The sequence below is a fragment of the Crinia signifera genome, chromosome 2, assembly GCF_055691185.1.
Source record: "Crinia signifera chromosome 2, ASM5569118v1, whole genome shotgun sequence".
NCBI lineage: Eukaryota > Metazoa > Chordata > Amphibia > Anura > Myobatrachidae > Crinia > Crinia signifera.
In genome coordinates, this window is record NC_139218.1 from 400,259,737 (window position 1) to 400,278,163 (window position 18,427).

The 18,427-nt window shown below is 50.3% G+C and overlaps 1 protein-coding gene across 3 annotated transcripts in view; it reads right to left on the minus strand.

The window, feature by feature from the left end:
• Window positions 1–18,427, minus strand: part of LRIF1 (ligand dependent nuclear receptor interacting factor 1) — a 45,439-nt gene that overhangs the window by 14,665 nt on the left and 12,347 nt on the right. Inside the window, exons 3-7 of one of the 3 annotated variants that reach the window (XR_014469849.1) lie at window positions 17,096–17,401; window positions 12,183–13,082; window positions 10,999–11,070; window positions 9,204–9,325; window positions 8,132–8,179 (exon numbers count right to left, since the gene is read on the minus strand). Coding sequence is in view for 1 of the 3 variants with exons in the window: in XM_083170566.1 (XP_083026692.1) it covers window positions 4,293–4,345 (53 nt within the window). In the remaining 2 variants the exon portion in view is untranslated. Of the gene's footprint in view, window positions 1–4,292; window positions 4,640–8,131; window positions 9,326–10,998; window positions 11,071–12,182; window positions 13,083–17,095; window positions 17,402–18,427 lie in introns of those variants that run through there. The other 2 variants (XR_014469848.1, XM_083170566.1) reach the window with 2 other exon arrangements.

Genomic DNA, 18,427 nt, shown 5'->3' on the forward strand with positions numbered 1-18,427 from the left:
CTGCTGTAGTGCGTCTAGCACAGTGTGGTCTGCATATTAGCTCTGATATGCCTACCAGACCTGTGCTAGAACCACCACAGCAGACAGCGGCACCCCAGGCAGAGAACAGGAACTGCATGGGTTTTCATAGATAGCGGGTGCTAGAATGAACACTATATTCTTATACCTATCCCATGCATGTATACATTGCTCATGCTGGCGCAGCTGTAAGGGCGGTCGGCGGATCATCCATACACACAGAACGATGTGCCAATATATCAAACAACTCATGCCATTCACAGATATAGTGATGGCACACACTGGCCAATGGTGCATAGATCTACTCTACCACCTCTGATGATAGGCTACTTCACTTCTCTACTACACTTTCTGTGAAGTCATTCTTCCTCAAATATCCCCTCAAATGGGATTGGAAGGGGGGGGGGCACTCTGCATTGGGATTGGAGAGGGCACTCTCCATTGGGATTGGAAGAGGGGAGGGGGGCACTCTCCATTGGGATTGGAAGAGGGGAGGGGGGGGGCACTCTCCATTGGGATTGGAAGAGGGGAGGGGGGGGGGCACTCTCCATTGGGAATTGGAAGAGGGGGAGGGCACTCTCCATTGGGATTGGAAGAGGGGAGGGGGGGGGCACTCTCCATTGGGATTGGAAGAGGGGAGGGGGGGGGCACTCTCCATTGGGATTGGAAGAGGGGAGGGGGGGGGGGGGCACTCTCCATTGGGATTGGAAGAGGGGAGGGGGGGGGGGCACTCTCCATTGGGATTGGAAGAGGGGAGGGGGGGGGGGCACTCTCCATTGGGATTGGAAGAGGGGAGGGGGGGGGCACTCTCCATTGGGATTGGAAGAGGGGAGGGGGGGGGGCACTCTCCATTGGGATTGGAAGAGGGGAGGGGGGGGGCACTCTCCATTGGGATTGGAAGAGGGGAGGGGGGGCACTCTCCATTGGGATTGGAAGAGGGGAGGGGGGGGCACTCTCCATTGGGATTGGAAGAGGGGAGGGGGGGCACTCTCCATTGGGATTGGAAGAGGGGAGGGGGGGGCACTCTCCATTGGGATTGGAAGAGGGGAGGGGGGGGCACTCTCCATTGGGATTGGAAGAGGGGAGGGGGGGGCACTCTCCATTGGGATTGGAAGAGGGGAGGGGGGGCACTCTCCATTGGGATTGGAAGAGGGGAGGGGGGGCACTCTCCAATCGGATTGGAAGGGGGGGGCACTCTCCAATCGGATTGGAAGGGGGGGGGGGGTCTCTCCATTGGGATTGGAAGGGGGGGGTCACTCTCCATTGGGATTGGAAGGGGGGGGGGGTCACTCTCCATTGGGATTGGAAGGGGGGGGGGGGGGTCACTCTCCATTGGGATTGGAAGGGGGGGGGGTCACTCTCCATTGGGATTGGAAGGGGGGGGGTCACTCTCCATTGGGATTGGAAGGGGGGGGGTCACTCTCCATTGGGATTGGAAGGGGGGGGGGCACTCTCCAATGGGATTGGAAGGGGGGGGGCACTCTCCAATGGGATTGGAAGGGGGGGGGCACTCTCCAATGGGATTGGAAGGGGGGGGGCACTCTCCAATGGGATTGGAAGGGGGGGGGCACTCTCCAATGGGATTGGAAGGGGGGGGCACTCTCCAATGGGATTGGAAGGGGGGGGGCACTCTCCAATGGGATTGGAAGGGGGGGGCACTCTCCAATGGGATTGGAAGGGGGCACTCTCCAATGGGATTGGAAGGGGGCACTCTCCAATGGGATTGGAAGGGGGCACTCTCCAATCGGATTGGAAGGGGGGGGGGGGCACTCTCCAATCGGATTGGAAGGGGGGGGGCACTCTCCAATCGGATTGGAAGGGGGGGGGGCACTCTCCAATCGGATTGGAAGGGGGGGGGGGGCACTCTCCAATCGGATTGGAAGGGGGGGGGCACTCTCCAATCGGATTGGAAGGGGGGGGGGCACTCTCCAATCGGATTGGAAGGGGGGGGGGGCACTCTCCAATCGGATTGGAAGGGGGGCACTCTCCAATCGGATTGGAAGGGGGGGGGGGGCACTCTCCAATCGGATTGGAAGGGGGGGGGCACTCTCCAATCGGATTGGAGGGGGGGGGGGGGTCACTCTCCATTGGGATTGGAAGGGGGGGGGGTCACTCTCCATTGGGATTGGAAAGGGGGGGTCACTCTCCATTGGGATTGGAAAGGGGGGGGAAAGGGGGGGTCACTCTCCATTGGGATTGGAAAGGGGGGGGGGCGCTCTCCATTGGGACTGGAAGGGGGGGGGGGCTCTCCATTGGGACTGGAAGGGGGGGGCGGCTCTCCATTGGGACTGGAAGGGGGGGGCGGCTCTCCATTGGGACTGGAAGGGGGGGGCACTCTCCATTGGGACTGGAAGGGGGGGGCACTCTCCATTGGGACTGGAAGGGGGGGGCACTCTCCATTGGGACTGGAAGGGGGGGGCACTCTCCATTGGGACTGGAAGGGGGGGGCACTCTCCATTGGGACTGGAAGGGGGGGCACTCTCCATTGGGACTGGAAGGGGGGGGCACTCTCCATTGGGACTGGAAGGGGGGGCACTCTCCATTGGGACTGGAAGGGGGGGCACTCTCCATTGGGACTGGAAGGGGGGGGCACTCTCCATTGGGACTGGAAGGGGGGGGCACTCTCCATTGGGACTGGAAGGGGGGGGCACTCTCCATTGGGACTGGAAGGGGGGGGCACTCTCCATTGGGACTGGAAGGGGGGGGCACTCTCCATTGGGACTGGAAGGGGGGGGCACTCTCCATTGGGACTGGAAGGGGGGGGCACTCTCCATTGGGACTGGAAGGGGGGGGCACTCTCCATTGGGACTGGAAGGGGGGGGCACTCTCCATTGGGACTGGAAGGGGGGGGCACTCTCCATTGGGACTGGAAGGGGGGGGCACTCTCCATTGGGACTGGAAGGGGGGGGGCACTCTCCATTGGGACTGGAAGGGGGGGGGCACTCTCCATTGGGACTGGAAGGGGGGGGGCACTCTCCATTGGGACTGGAAGGGGGGGGCACTCTCCATTGGGACTGGAAGGGGGGGCACTCTCCATTGGGACTGGAAGGGGGGGGCACTCTCCATTGGGACTGGAAGGGGGGGGCACTCTCCATTGGGACTGGAAGGGGGGGGCACTCTCCATTGGGACTGGAAGGGGGGGGCACTCTCCATTGGGACTGGAAGGGGGGGGGCACTCTCCATTGGGACTGGAAGGGGGGGGGGCACTCTCCATTGGGACTGGAAGGGGGGGGGCACTCTCCATTGGGACTGGAAGGGGGGGGGCACTCTCCATTGGGACTGGAAGGGGGGGGGCACTCTCCATTGGGACTGGAAGGGGGGGGGCACTCTCCATTGGGACTGGAAGGGGGGGGGGGCACTCTCCATTGGGACTGGAAGGGGGAGGGCACTCTCCATTGGGACTGGAAGGGGGAGGGCACTCTCCATTGGGACTGGAAGGGGGAGGGCACTCTCCATTGGGACTGGAAGGGGGGGGGCACTCTCCATTGGGACTGGAAGGGGGGGGCACTCTCCATTGGGACTGGAAGGGGGGGGCACTCTCCATTGGGACTGGAAGGGGGGGGCACTCTCCATTGGGACTGGAAGGGGGGGGCACTCTCCATTGGGACTGGAAGGGGGGGGCACTCTCCATTGGGACTGGAAGGGGGGGGCACTCTCCATTGGGACTGGAAGGGGGGGGCACTCTCCATTGGGACTGGAAGGGGGGGGGGGCACTCTCCATTGGGACTGGAAGGGGGGGGGGGCACTCTCCATTGGGACTGGAAGGGGGGGGGCACTCTCCATTGGGACTGGAAGGGGGGGGCACTCTCCATTGGGACTGGAAGGGGGGGGCACTCTCCATTGGGACTGGAAGGGGGGGCACTCTCCATTGGGACTGGAAGGGGGGGGCACTCTCCATTGGGACTGGAAGGGGGGGGCACTCTCCATTGGGACTGGAAGGGGGGGGGCACTCTCCATTGGGACTGGAAGGGGGGGGGGGGGGGGGCACTCTCCATTGGGACTGGAAGGGGGGGGGGGCACTCTCCATTGGGACTGGAAGGGGGGGGGGCACTCTCCATTGGGACTGGAAGGGGGGGGCACTCTCCATTGGGACTGCAAGGGGGGGGCACTCTCCATTGGGACTGGAAGGGGGGGGGGGCACTCTCCATTGGGATTTGAGGCGGGGTGGGGGATTACTCTCCATAGGGATTGGAAGGTGGGGGGTGGGCACTCACCATGTGATGGGGGTGTAGAGGTACACGCCATGGTATAGGAGGGCAGGGTCGGGTACTTACCATGGGAGGGCGTACGCTGCCGGGGTCACTACACGCTGCTGGCGGTCAGACATGGAAAGTCTCCCGGATATCACCCGTCAGGCGCCCGCGCCGTGCACCCATTCACCCGCCCGCAACTGCCTCAGGCTCTGACAGGAACAACCGTTTCCCGAGCAGCGGACAGTAACGCCGGAAGTTCCCGCACACTGGTGACGTCACTTCCCGCACACACGTATTTCCGTCGATTTGTCACATCCGGGGGAGTGGTTACGGTTCTGCTTCCGGTCGCCTCAGAGAAGTGGCTGTGGTGACTGGGTCACCTTCCAGGGGTCATCAAAGTGTGTGTTTGTGAGAGGGGTGTTACAGGGTGACAGCATGTGTCATAATCATAGACTCCTAGTCCCCCATTTCCTCTTCTGCACCCAATTTCCCTACCCACACACCCCCCTCTCACCTGCAACCCCAATCCCCCCACACACCTCTGTATCTCCTGCACCCCCAATCCCCCCACATCCTGATGTCACACCTGCACCCCAATCCTCCCACACACCCCTGTCTCACCTGTACCCCAATTCCCAATCTACACCCCCATTCAGTCCCCCCCACACACCCCTGTCTCACCTGCACCCCCTAATCCCCCACCCAAACCCCTCTCACCCCCACCAATTCCCCCACGCACACCCTTTCACCTACACCCCCAAACCCCTTTCTCACCTGTACCCCTAATACCCCCTCACACACCCTTTTTTCACCTGCACACCCCCCCACACACACACACCTGCATGTCCAACATATACCACCCCATTAATCCACTTACACTGCTTAAAGTCTCACCCCCTCCACCGCTCTGCCATAAGGGTGGACGGAACTTTTTTAAATGTTCTTGGTGACCTGCAGCATGTGAGGCATAAGAACTGACAGAGATTGCTAGGATGTGAACCCTGAGATAAGATTGATGCTGTCTGGTACGGGAAATATGGAAATAGTCATATTGGAGGCTTATAGAGTCAAGTAACTCTCCTTTCTTTATACCACTCAAAATTGACCACGATGTTTCCATCTAAAAGTGTTTCATCCCAGTGCTCACTGCCCTTTGCTGGCTAGGACCTCATCGCTGATGGACCCAAAGACTGAGAGTCAGGTTCGGTCACACCGTTACCTTTCCCACCCACTCTAGGGTGGGCAATGAACACCCCAGAAATGGTTTGCCAGTGAACTTCTGATGAAACTTCTGGAGGAGTTGAGGAAACAAATATCCGAGGCCTTAACCCAACAGCATTGCTCTGGACCGTATCCTCGAGACATTCTGAAGTACAAAATCTGTCTAACCTCATATTCCTCTTAACAATCCACTTGGATAGCTAAAGGAGGTTGGCAGGATGTTGAAAACTGAAAACCAGTGATTTCTGAAGCCTTGTAAGACATTCTGTTCCAGGTGGTATGCAACTGGGTTGATCACTAGGAGAATCTGGAATAGCCGGATGAACTTTTAGTCGCAGATGTTTGGTTGTCAACTCAATAATAAAACCTTTCCACAAATATCTTATACCTAGAAGAGACTCTTCTTTACCTCTCTCCAGATTTTATGGGACTGATCTGCTGAATCTCGGACAACTTGACATCATACTGACCAAAGGGCTGGCAACTCAAGTAATACAGGATGCAGACCATACTGGATAAACAATGGTGAGTGGCCCATTGTCTTATGGAATAAATAATGGCAAGCTAAATCAGCCTATGGCAACAAGCAGACCCAGTCATCTTGATTGGCTGACATACATTTGAATGGATTTCTCCTGGTTCAAATGCTTTGACTGACCGCTACTCTTGGGATAGTAGGCTGATGAGAACCTAAGGGTAACACTAAAGCTGTTACAGGTTAGACAGGTGAACTGCAATACAAGAGTTATACTTGCTGGAAAGATCAGATACTGCAAAGCGCAACGGAATCTGCTGCGCTATATAAGAAACTGTAAATAAATAAATAAATCAGATACAAGGAATCAGGAACAGGTACAAAGCATCAGGAACAGGTATCACATAAGAAGTAATTACAAGTGGCCATGAGGCCCAGGGCAGACAGGGATATATAACAGGCAAGGACCAATAGTAACAGCACATGCAGACAGGCCCCCAACCTACTCATGTGCTGCAGCTGGGAAATGAGAGCAATCAATTCTAGCTAGAGTGTCAGCTGGGACTGCTCTTCAGAAACCAGAACCTCTTTCCACACAGAGGTACTGTAGGCTGGAACTAAACAGTAGCAGCTCTGGCAGCCCAGAGGTACTGCAGGCCAGAACACCGCAGCAGCACCTCTGGCAGCCAAAAGGTACTGCAGGCCAGAACACTGCAGCAGCACCTCTGGCAGCCAAAGGGTACTGCAGGCCAGAACACTGCAGCACCACCTCTGGCAGCCAAAAGGTACTGCAGGCCAGAACACTGCTGTAGCACCTCTGGCAGCCCAGAGGTACTGAAGGCCAGAACACCGCAGCAGCACCTCTGGCAGCCCAGAGGTACTGCAAGCATGAACACTGCAGCAGCACCTATGGCAGCCCAGAGGTACTGCAGGCCAGAACACTGCAACACCACCTCTGGCAGCCTGAAGGTACTGCAGGCCATAACACTACAGCAGCACCTCTGGCCACACAGAAGTATTGCAGGCCAGAACACCACAGTAGCACTTCTGGCAGCCCAGAGGTACTGCAGGCCATAACACCGCAGCACCACCTCTGGCACCCCAAAGGTACTGCAGGCCAGAACACCACAGTAGCAACTCTGGACGCACAGAGGTACTGCAGGACAGAACAACACAGTAGCACCTCTGGCAGCCCAAAGGTTGCTGCTGCAGTGATCTGGCCTGCAGTACATTTGGGATGCCAGAGAGACCTGCTGTGGTGTTCTGGCCTGTAGTATCTTTGGGCTGCCAGAGGTGCTGCTGTGGTGTCCTGGCCTGCATTACCTTTAGGCCAGGCATTCCCAACCACGGTCCTCAAGGCACACCAACAGTGCAGGTTTTAGTGATATCCAGGCTTCAGCACAGATGGTTTAAGCAGAATCCTTCAGATACTAATTAATTCACCTGTGCTCAAGCCTGGATATCTTCAAAACCTGCACTGTTGGTGTGCCTTGAGGACCGTGGTTGGGAATGCCTGGCCTAAAGATAATGCAGGCCAGGACACCACAGCAGCACCTCTGGCAGCCCAAAGATACTACAGGCCAGAACACCACAGCAGGTCTCTCTGGCATCCCAAATGTACTGCAGGCCAGATCACTGCAGCAGCACCTCTGGCAGCCCATGGGTACTGCAGGCCATAACACCGCAGCACCACCTCTGGCAGCCCAAATGTACTGCATGCCAGAACACCACAGTAGCAACTCTGGCCGCACAGAGGTACTGCAGGACAGAACAACAAAGTAGCACCTTTGGCCGCACAGAGGTACTGCAGGCTAGAACACCACAGCAGCACCTCTAGTATCCCAAAGGTACTACAGGCCAGAACACGCAGCAGCACCTCTGGCAGCCTAAAGGTACTACAGGCCAAAACACCACAGCAGCACCTCTGGCAGCCTAAAGGTACTACAGGCCAGAACACCACAGCAGCACCTCTGGCAGCCCAGAGGTACTGCAGGCCAGATCACTGCAGCAGCACCTCTGGCAGCCCATGGGTACTGCAGGCCAGAACACGCAGCAACACCTCTGGCAGCCCAGAGGTAATGCAGGCCAGATAAGCTAAATGGCAGTCCTGACGAAAGCACTTACAGTACATAATGCTCTCCAGAATTTGGAGGTTAATTGCACCCCACGGTTCGAGACAATGTCCACGCAATCTGAAGATTTAAATTATGAAAACCACACCTACCTTGGAGAACCAGTCCACTACCACCCAGATGGTAATGCAGCCTGACACCTACAGAATAGAAGACAGGGAATGAGCATAGTCATTATGGAGATTTATATTGACCAAACAGCTGTCTCAATGTACCAAAATAGCACAGCCTGCCCACTGATGGCCTGATCTATAATTCCTGCTTCCTTGTTTTGAGGATTTGCTGATGGGGAAGAGGATATCTGATGTTCTTCCACCAGTTATCTTCAGGATCATAGACCCCAAAGACTCTATCCAGATGTTCCACAGACTCTATCCTGATGTTCCACAGACTCTATCCTGATGTTCCACAGACTCTATCCTGATGTTCCACAGACTCTATCCAGATGTTCCACAGACTCTATCCAGATGCTCCACAGACTATATCCAGATGTTCCACAGACTCTATCCAGATGTTCCACAGACTCTATCCAGATGTTCCACAGACTCTATCCAGATGCTCCACAGACTCTATCCTGATATTCCACAGACTCTATCCTGATGTTCCCATAAATGCAGCCAAAGGATCCTCTAGGCCAGTGGTTCCCAACCTTTTTTCTCTCCCGTACCCCTTGATTAGGCTTTTCATTGATAAGTATCCCCTCCTCTCATTTTGAAATATGGACAGTACTTAGCGGTATGCGGATCCTTATGCATGTCCTTATATTAAGGAGGAGCGGAGGAGTAGCATACAGCAAGGAATCATGCCCTTCAGTGTCTGTGTATTATCTCCAGGATTCCCGCTAACACCGGTAGGATTAATGCCGCTGCTTCCTCCACCTTTGTCAGTGCTGGGTAGATGACTGCTGATGTCTGAGGGCAGCATGGGAAGCTCCCAGTGGATTGCTGTTCAGGCATATGACGTCACAACATGGTTTGTCTCCATGGCAACGGGTCTTCAACCATCAAAAGACCTTTTCATTGTCCGCCATTACCAATATTATTTTCAAGTACCCCCAACTGGTCTGCAGAGTACCCCCAGGGGTACTAGTACCCCAGGTTGGGAACCACTGCTCTAGGCCACCACAGCATGTCACGATCCAGGTAATAAGATGTATATTCTTACCTCTATAGTCTCTCTAGAGGTCACCTGATGCTGCAGCAATACCTGCCTGTCATGTCTGCCTGTCAGCTCCAGTCTCCTATGGCTTCCATGCCACTGCCATTATCATAGGCCCCAACCATGTTCTGTACAAACAATGGGTGACATTTAATAGGGTACAATTTTTTGGGGGGGCGATTTTTTTTCGCAAAAACGGCTGAATTCGCACTTTTTTCAATCGACAACTTAAAATTGCACTTTTTGTTGCAAAATCGCATTCAGAAGTGGCGATTTTTCAATTCGCATCCAGATGTTTTCCCATTGAAAAATATAGAAATCGCCAATTTAATGGGGTAAAATTAAAATAAAAAAACGGCGTGGGGTCCCCCCTCTTGCGCATAACCAGCCCCGGGCTCAAAGAGCCGGTCCTAGTTTCATAAAAGCATTGGGCTGAACAAATAGGGGTCCCCTGGATTTTATAAAACCAGCACCAGGCTCAAGGGCCAGTCCTGGTTCCCAGAATACGGGGGGACAAAATGAGTAGGGGTCCCCCGTATTTCAAGAACCAGCACCGGGCCCAACCAGCCAGCAGGGTAATGCCACAGCTGGGGGGGGGGGGGAGACTTTTTATACAAGTCCCCCCCGGCCAAAGCATTCTCCCCCTGACCGGTCAGCATGGGCAGGGGTCCTGTGGAAGTGGGGACCCCCTCAAAGAAGCCCCCCCCCCTCCAGAACTTACCTGCCCATGCTGAAGCCCAGGGCTGTCCTCGATGCTACTGGGCGGTGGGCATTGAGCTGATAATTGTATAAAAAATAGGAAAACTATTGTGTATTGCTGTGGCACTACAAGTCCCAGCAAGCCAGCACCGCATACAGGGACGGGGAGAACCACAAGTCCCAGCATGCAGGGCAATAAAGGGCCCACTGGGACTAGTAGAACCCCAGCAGAACAAATAGTTAAAAAACACACACACACACACTTACAGTAAAACTTTAATTCACACGGAGAAGATCGGTCCCCTTCTCCTGCAGAATCCATAGTGGGGAACCTGTGGAATCAAAATATACTCACAATGCTGATCTTCGGGGCTTCTCCGGACCCTCCACAATGCAGTATGGTGTCTGGGGGCGGGTTTGTTCCCATCTGGAGCACCGCCCTCAGACCGGGACTTTCCCGGACCATGATTGGCTGGCGGGGCTAAGTCCCGGTCTGGGGGCGCTACTAGTCCCAACGGGCCCTTTATTGCCCCGCATGCTGGGACTTGTGGTTCTGCATGCGGTGCTGGCTTGCTGGGACTTGTAGTGCCACAGCAATACACAATCGTTTTTCTATTTTTTACACAATTATCAGCTCGATGTCCACCGCCCAGGGGCATCAACGACAGCCCGTGCTTCAGCATGGGCAGGTTAGTCCCGGAGGGGGGCTTCTTTGAGGACTTCCACAGGACCCCTGCCCATGCTGACCGGTATGGATGAGAAATACTGGCGCAATATTCAAATAGAAGACCTGGTTTTTCCTATGATACATATGTCCCATAGACTTGGGACAATCAACTCAAAAACACTGTCCTGATCAACATAAACTCATCACAGACTTCCAGATGTTCAGGTACTAAACTACCTGCTGGTTGCTTTTAAATGACCCCCAAGGCATCCACCAAATCCAAGTGATTGTTTGTCTCTAGACTAGAGGACTCTGGACTCTTCTCATGAATTTCTTTATAAATTATTTCTGTCCGAGTGTTAATGAAGCTAGGAAGAGGAATCGCCTGTCTTCAAACAGTGTACAGGAAGAATAAATTAATATCTCAAATCATACCTGTTCCTCAACCGAAGCCCAAAGTTATCAAGGTACCTCCTAGATTGCAATCAATTGACGAGGATGCAATGACTGAAGAGAAGATGGAACAGGAGTCAGAAGAAGAAACAACTATGAATCTACTGGAGTTCACTGAAGTAGGGATGGCCATCAGTGGGTTACCCATCGATGGTACTAATAATAAGTAACATCAATTGTGTGAAACCATCTGCAAGGGTTTCCCCCACTGATGAACACCCCTGCATTACATTTCACTAGGCTTAGAGCCAATGAGTATCCAGGGGCGGAGCTTCACAGGAGTGTCAGAGGCAGAACTAAGCTCCATGTTCCATTAAAAACAAAAAACAAATAAAACAAAAATATTTGTCATTGATGGTGGGAAACCATTCGGTGTTCCTCCATCAATGGCTAAAGAATTCAACATTGGTCATAGACCATCAATGATTTTTAAACAATGTTGGTCAATGGCCATCCCTACATAGAAATCTAAATAATCCAGGATCAGATGTACTGTGTCAACAGGAATGGGTCTCCCATCTATGTAGAAGCCCCATACAGAGCAGGGATGGGGAACCTTTGGTCCTCCAGCTGTTGTTGAACTACACATCCCAGGATGCCTTGCTACAGTTTTGCTATCTGGCCATGCTTAAACTGTTGCAGGGCGTCCTGGGATGTGTAGTTTAACAACAGCTGGAGGGCCAAAGATTCCCCATTCCTGGACTAGAGGATATTGTGAACAATATAGATCAGAAAGGTGCTTCTGAACACTATCGTTCACAATATCGTCTAGTGTGTACGTGCATACAGTAATTAATGATGATTGATGTCATCTGAACATGCAGGTCATTATGGCTATAGAGCCAAATGACCTTCCTGTTCAGACTGTCCCAGTGACATCACCGAACAAAATCTTTCAGTGTGTACACCCAATATCGGGACCTGCGGCCGGACCGGAACTGACCATGCATGGTATATGTGGCTATAATACTAAACAAGGGAACATGAATTGGGGTCAGTAAGTGGCACATGTGATAAATGGGGGAACAGCCATCCCCCATATGGTTTTTGTTTTGGTTAAATAATTTGTTTAGGGCCTTCAACAATTTTATATCAGTGTGATCTTTAATAGTATAGGTTTCGTCCTAAATATAAAATGCTATAGAAAGTTTGATATTTTTTCTTACTAGAATAGATTATCCAGACCATGGGATCCGTGTTTAAATAATACAACAGAGAACAGACTGATACTGCTGTTGGTATGCTTTTTGTTCAGCTGGTCTCGATCTACCGGTGGATGTCCCGTGAGCTGCTTATAGATTCTGTTTTGGCCAGATCTGGTTTGTAGGTTGAGCAACCAAACACCAGGTTAAGACTTTGATCATTATTGTCCGATCCATTTTCACTGGTTTTCATTTAAAATATTCTGTTGAATCCACAATAAATACAATACGATGACTTTTTCCACTTTTACGGTGCACATTTGGACAGTATATATTTTGTACAATGTAACATTGGCTTTAGTTCTTTAGACTTTTCATGCGCATTTCTTCAACTATCTTGTTAAACTCTCTGACGCGCTCTTCAAGCCGTTGCGCTCGCTCAGCCCTGGTTGTCTCATCAATGTCAAGAAGTGCAGTCAATTCTGGTGGTGATATTGTGTCACTTAGGGACGATTCGCTGGCTGGTATAATGTGACATTGGCTGGCACTGTCTACAGTTCTAGAGGCACTTGTGGACATGGCCAGTGAGGAGAATGGTGAACTAGATGTAACCTCAGCAGTGTATGATGGTCCTGGAGTTGGAGTGACCAGGGATACCCCACATAGAGGGGCGGGTACAGAGAGCCGGTCAGATTCAGTGGGTTGCTGGCAGTGCAGGAATGATGTAGAAGGAGGACTTGGTGACCACATAGGAAGACATGCAGATAATGTCGGTGGGGGTGTGATGGAGAAGCTGGATAACGTATTGGCAGTTTTACTTCCTTGCATTGTTACAGACTCATCAAGGTCATTTCTCTTTCTTACATTTTCCACATTATCCAGAGATGATATTTTCCTTTTAGTTTGTTTCCTCCTGACAGGAATCTGACAACAAGAGAGAAATAAAAGTTATAGTTTCTGTAATTTGCAGTTTCATTACCGGGGATAGAAATATAGAATTTGATGGCAAATAAAAACGGCTTGGCCCATCCAGTCTGCCCTTATTTTTTTATCCTTTTGATAAATTCCAGCAAGGAAAGGCAATACCAGGGCATTTTTTTCAATCCTGGGATTGAAAAATGTCCAGTCCCGGGATTTCCCAATGAAAAACAAAACAAAAAATGGCCCGCATATTTACTTATATGTGCGGGTGCTGCGGGGAGCCGGGTGCCTGGTGGGTGGGCTGTGCGCCTGGGAGCCAGACAGGATGTAGAAGAATGGGGCAGGTGGGAGAGCAGGCTGTGCGGGCGCCAAAGATCAAGGCGGGCGGTGCAACCGTGTGGCCTGCGCAGGGTGACCTCTGACCTCATCACGCTGCACAGAGCCACACAGCCGGGATGGGAGAAGCTGGGCAGCATCTGAGTTAGTGCTCATAAGCTGCCCGGCATTAGACTGTTCATGACACAGGCTAATCCCGAGATTGGAAACGCCAATCCCGGAATTGAAATCTTGGAATTTTGGGGGCCAAATCCCACGATCCCTCAGATTCCGATCCCGGGATTGTCCACCCTAATTCCACCCTATTAGTTCCAAAGGTCTTTGTAAGGATTTCCTTATGCCTATCCTGTTTACATTGTTCTACTGTCTTATCCTCTACCACCTCTGATGGGAGGCTATTCCACTTGTCCACTACACTTTCTGTGTAACAGAAAAAGAAACCAAGTGATTGGGTGCGCACGATACACAATGCAGCTTATAAACAGTTTAAGGTGACATTCAATGACCACCTGGTATAGATAATGTGCAAAATAAGAGATAAAACTGATCAATCAGCACTTGTGTAGTTCTCATATAAAATAGTCACTGTGTTCTAAAAAAGACACACAAGAGAGTCATAGATTGTCACCAATGGTATTCCACAATGGGTGGGATTTCACAAAGATTTAGGATCCTCCAATGGTAACGTCCTCCCAATTAGGATATGAAATGACACAGAAGAAAATAATAGTGCATAACTTTTTAAAACATAAAGTTTAATAGGGATGTGCACTTACAATTTGTAGGGATAATTAAAATTTCAATAAAAACGCTCAAAGCGGGACTGGAGTAAGTAAGGTGTCTGTCTCCAGTAAGGTCATGGGTCTAATACAGGGTGTGACACTTGCAAAAATGATGTAAGAAGGGGGAGTAAGCCACATTAGCAATATCAACTGCTTTCAATTAACTGATTCAAACTCAAAGGGAAGGAGAGGTGCCCCCTTGGGAGCAGGAGCCCGGCGGCAGATGACTCCATTGCCTCCCAGAGTTCTGCCCCTGATTTATATCCTTCTAGAGATATGGCCTCCAGAACTGGACACAGTATTCTGTATAGGTCACTGGTGTATACTGTAAATGATTATCCATATCAACCAACCGTCTTTATTACTTTTAGCAGGATACAGAATGGTAAATAAATGTCCATAAAATACTATATGATTTATATAAAAGAACTGTAGATGATATATAGAAACAGAAGTCATTTATCAGGGACTTATCGGAAGGGGAAGTGTTTTACAGAAATCTGACAGTCAGAGAAAATACTAGCCGTACAGCGAATAACAGTACACGTTCCATTACGGGACAGATCTAAATACAAAGTTGTCATTTTCACATTCCTTCAGGGTATACATATCTCCCAACTGCTGTCCCATTTCAGATGGGACCTGCCAGCCAAAAGCAAGGCTGGCCCAGAAAGGTGGACGCGGCTATGGGCGGTATTCAATGAGAATACCTGCGAGGTGCAGCAAATCCTTTTTAGGATTCGCTGCACATTCGCCACGTTCCGGAGCCGGCGGGCTCCGGTATTCAACGTGTCAGGGGCTCGCTGCCCCTGACTGGCGAATATGAGCTCCTGCGGCGATTGCCGCAGGGAGCCTGAGGATGGTGCCAGGCAGAGAGATGGTAGTCTCTCTGCCTGCCCCAGAACTTTGTGGGGGGTAGGTGGGCTCCCCGGGTGCCAGGCAGCACAGGCTGCCCCCCGGGGGTGCCAGCAGGGGAGCGTATATTCACTATACCCGATCGTAACGATCGGGTGCAGTGAATATATGAATATGTAATGAGCGGCTCGGCTCCGGCGCCCCCTGCTGGCTGCTGTGTAAAAAAAAAAAAAATATATATATATATATTTTTTTAAATTAAATATATATTCATGTGCTTACAGCACATGAATAAAAATAGCATGCCCCTCCTCAGAATAAAATTCCTGATTTTTTTACACCAAATGTAAAAAACAAAACACTTTATTTTAAAAGTTCACATTCCACTTCTCCATCAAAAGATAGCGATTGCTACTCGGTGAATAATGGTGAAAAAAACCTTGAAATGTATTCGCCATGTGGTCATTGAATAGGGTGATTCACCGTTTTAGTCAGAAATTCACCTTACAGCACAAAATCGCCATAAAAACATGGCGAATCAGGCTCATTGAATACCGCCCTGTGTGTGCAAGGCATCCGACAGAGGGGGCATGGCCTAGCACAGTGACCCCGTTTTCACCACTTTGGGGGTGTGCACTGCAATGAAGAGATATCACATTGCATGCACATGGCATATATTCAGATATCATCTGCTAATATGCCGATCAGAACAACAGTGATCATCGGCTCTCCCAACCTGCCCTCCCCCACCTGGGGACACTGTGACCCGCAAGAGGGACAGCAGGACAGTAGTCAGTTAGCGGGACTGTAATCAGGACAGTTAGCAGGACTGTAATCAGGACAGTTAGCGGGACTGTAATCAGGACAGTTAGCGGGACTGTAATCAGGACAGTTAGCGGGACTGTAATCAGGACAGTTAGCGGGACTGTAATCAGGACAGTTAGCGGGACTGTAATCAGGACAGTTAGCGGGACTGTAATCAGGACAGTTGGCGGGACTGTAATCAGGACAGTTAGCGGGACTGTAATCAGGAGAGTTAGCGGGACTGTAATCGGGACAGTTAGCGGGACTGTAATCGGGACACTTAGCGGGACTGTAATCAGGACAGTGGGGAAGTACGGGTATATATGGCATTTTATCCATGTTTTTACGGATTTTATCAATAGATTTTTTATTCTAGAACTTATATTTTATGTATTTACTTCCTGTTCTCCAAACATTGAGCTGATGATTTTATAGGTAAATAAGGATGTTGTTTTCTGTATACGAAGTGTGGCTGATAGATGAGACTGATGCTATATTAAGTATATTTTCACTCTGTTCCTGTTCTGTGTATTCCCCCTCTGCACCCACACACCGCTACATTCTTATTTTCCATTGGTCAAAGCTGCGCTGTGGCTCATTATCTGCCACCGCTTAACAACTCTGTCATTTTCTTCTGTACCTCAATAACTGATGCATACCTGAGTGTAGGGAAACGTAAGACATCACACTGTGCTAGGACAATAGGAGGATGATCTAGCACTGCAATTTGTTTCTCGGCCAAAAATTTCATCACATAGGGGGAGATGTACTAAGCCTTGAAAAGTGATAAAATGGAGAGTGATAAACCACCAGCCAATCAGCTCCTACTTCTCATTTTTCAAACCCAGCCTGTAACGTAGCAATTACGGGCTGATTGGCTGGTGGTTTATCACTCTCCATTTTATCACTATTTAAACTTAGTACATCTGGTCCATAGAGAGCTGTGTGTGCCAGTGCGTTTTCCTGATGGAGGATAATACATTAGAAAATACCTACCTATTAGTTACGGGGGTATATATCATATTTGTGACAATACAGTGTGGTTTGTAATGGCTCATTTTAGATGTAATCATGACGGAGAAAGTCTTATTGATGCGTGAACGATTTAGAGTGCACACCTCTGACAAGTACTACAATGTACAGGGTTCGAGGGTATGCTGGAACTTGTGGTGCCTGGAATATTAAATGTTGCTACCGTAACAGTTTAGTGTCAGCGAATCATGAATGTGGAAATCTCACCTGTGTCTCAGAATGAGTAAAATGTATTGGTCTTAGAGAGGGATTTTCCATCTTGGAATACATTGCTTCTGCAAGGTGACATCTGTTCTCGTCCTTCTGTATTACAGCCACAGAGGATTTGTCCCTTTCCGGCCAGCGATTTCCGCCATGGTCATCCTGCTGAGCTGATGTATCACTGCTAGAACTCAGATCGTCAGTCTCCAGCCAAGTGAGGTCTAAGGACAATGCATCCTCTGTGTTACTGGCAGTATCCACCTCTGTTCCGGGGCTGTCACTGGTGTCCTTGGGGTATCCGGTAATTAATTCCTGTGTAAGAAGGTAGGTTAAAGCTGCACTGGGTCTACATCACAATAGGGTCACACCATGCCAAATCACAATCTCAAAAAAAGGAACTTGTCAACCCAACCATCTCAGATTTCCATGAAATCAGGTAGGATGATAGATGACACAAAGTTACTTTAGTAAATTATGTAAAATAATAGCCCTCTGCAATACACAATGGGCCTTATTCTGGTTGAAATTTGCAACCTTGCGAGTCCCGCCCGCAAGGTCCATCGCAGGCATTTGAATGGATGATTTGCATAATTCTAAAGGTGCCCACAGACGCTACAATTATCGAATGCGTTTTGTACTTTTTAAGCACAAATTGCATCTTATGTACAATTATTGGATGGTGTTTATGTTCCCTGCAGCCCGATATTGTATGTCTAAAAAAGTACGTGCTGCACGTACTTTTTAGACTACATCTGAAATTTAACATTACAAACATGGGTTCATCACATGAATCCAAGTGCACATCTCATAGCAAGCTGGAAGAAAAATTGTATAGAACCATTGTACAGTCAAAAACGCATAGCACAGTACAATTGTAGCGTCTGTGGGCACCTTTAGACCTGGAATATCTAAAAGAGTGTACTTTCACTTCTTTTGGTACATAAAGTATGTTCTGAATACGAATACGAATTGAGGTATTTTCGGCATAGTAAATGCCGAAAATATGAATACGCATAAAATAGGCATTTTTTTTAAATATGAAAACGCCTCTTTATGCGTTTTTTTTTGTTAGTAAATTTCCCCTCTGTGTGTGTTCTTAAAATATACTTAACCATCTTTGTAACTAAAGCTCTGAAGTATTCTTGGAATTAAATAATTGACATTCTAGTCCTGATCCTGTTACTTATGAGCCAACGCCTATTGGCTGACGTCATCTATTTTTCGTATATTGTATTGTATATTCAGGTGCGAGCACAAGCGTACCGTGCCAGCGGTACAACTGTGGGCATTATGTGTATAAGCAGCACTACTACTGTGGGCATTATGTGTATAAGAGAC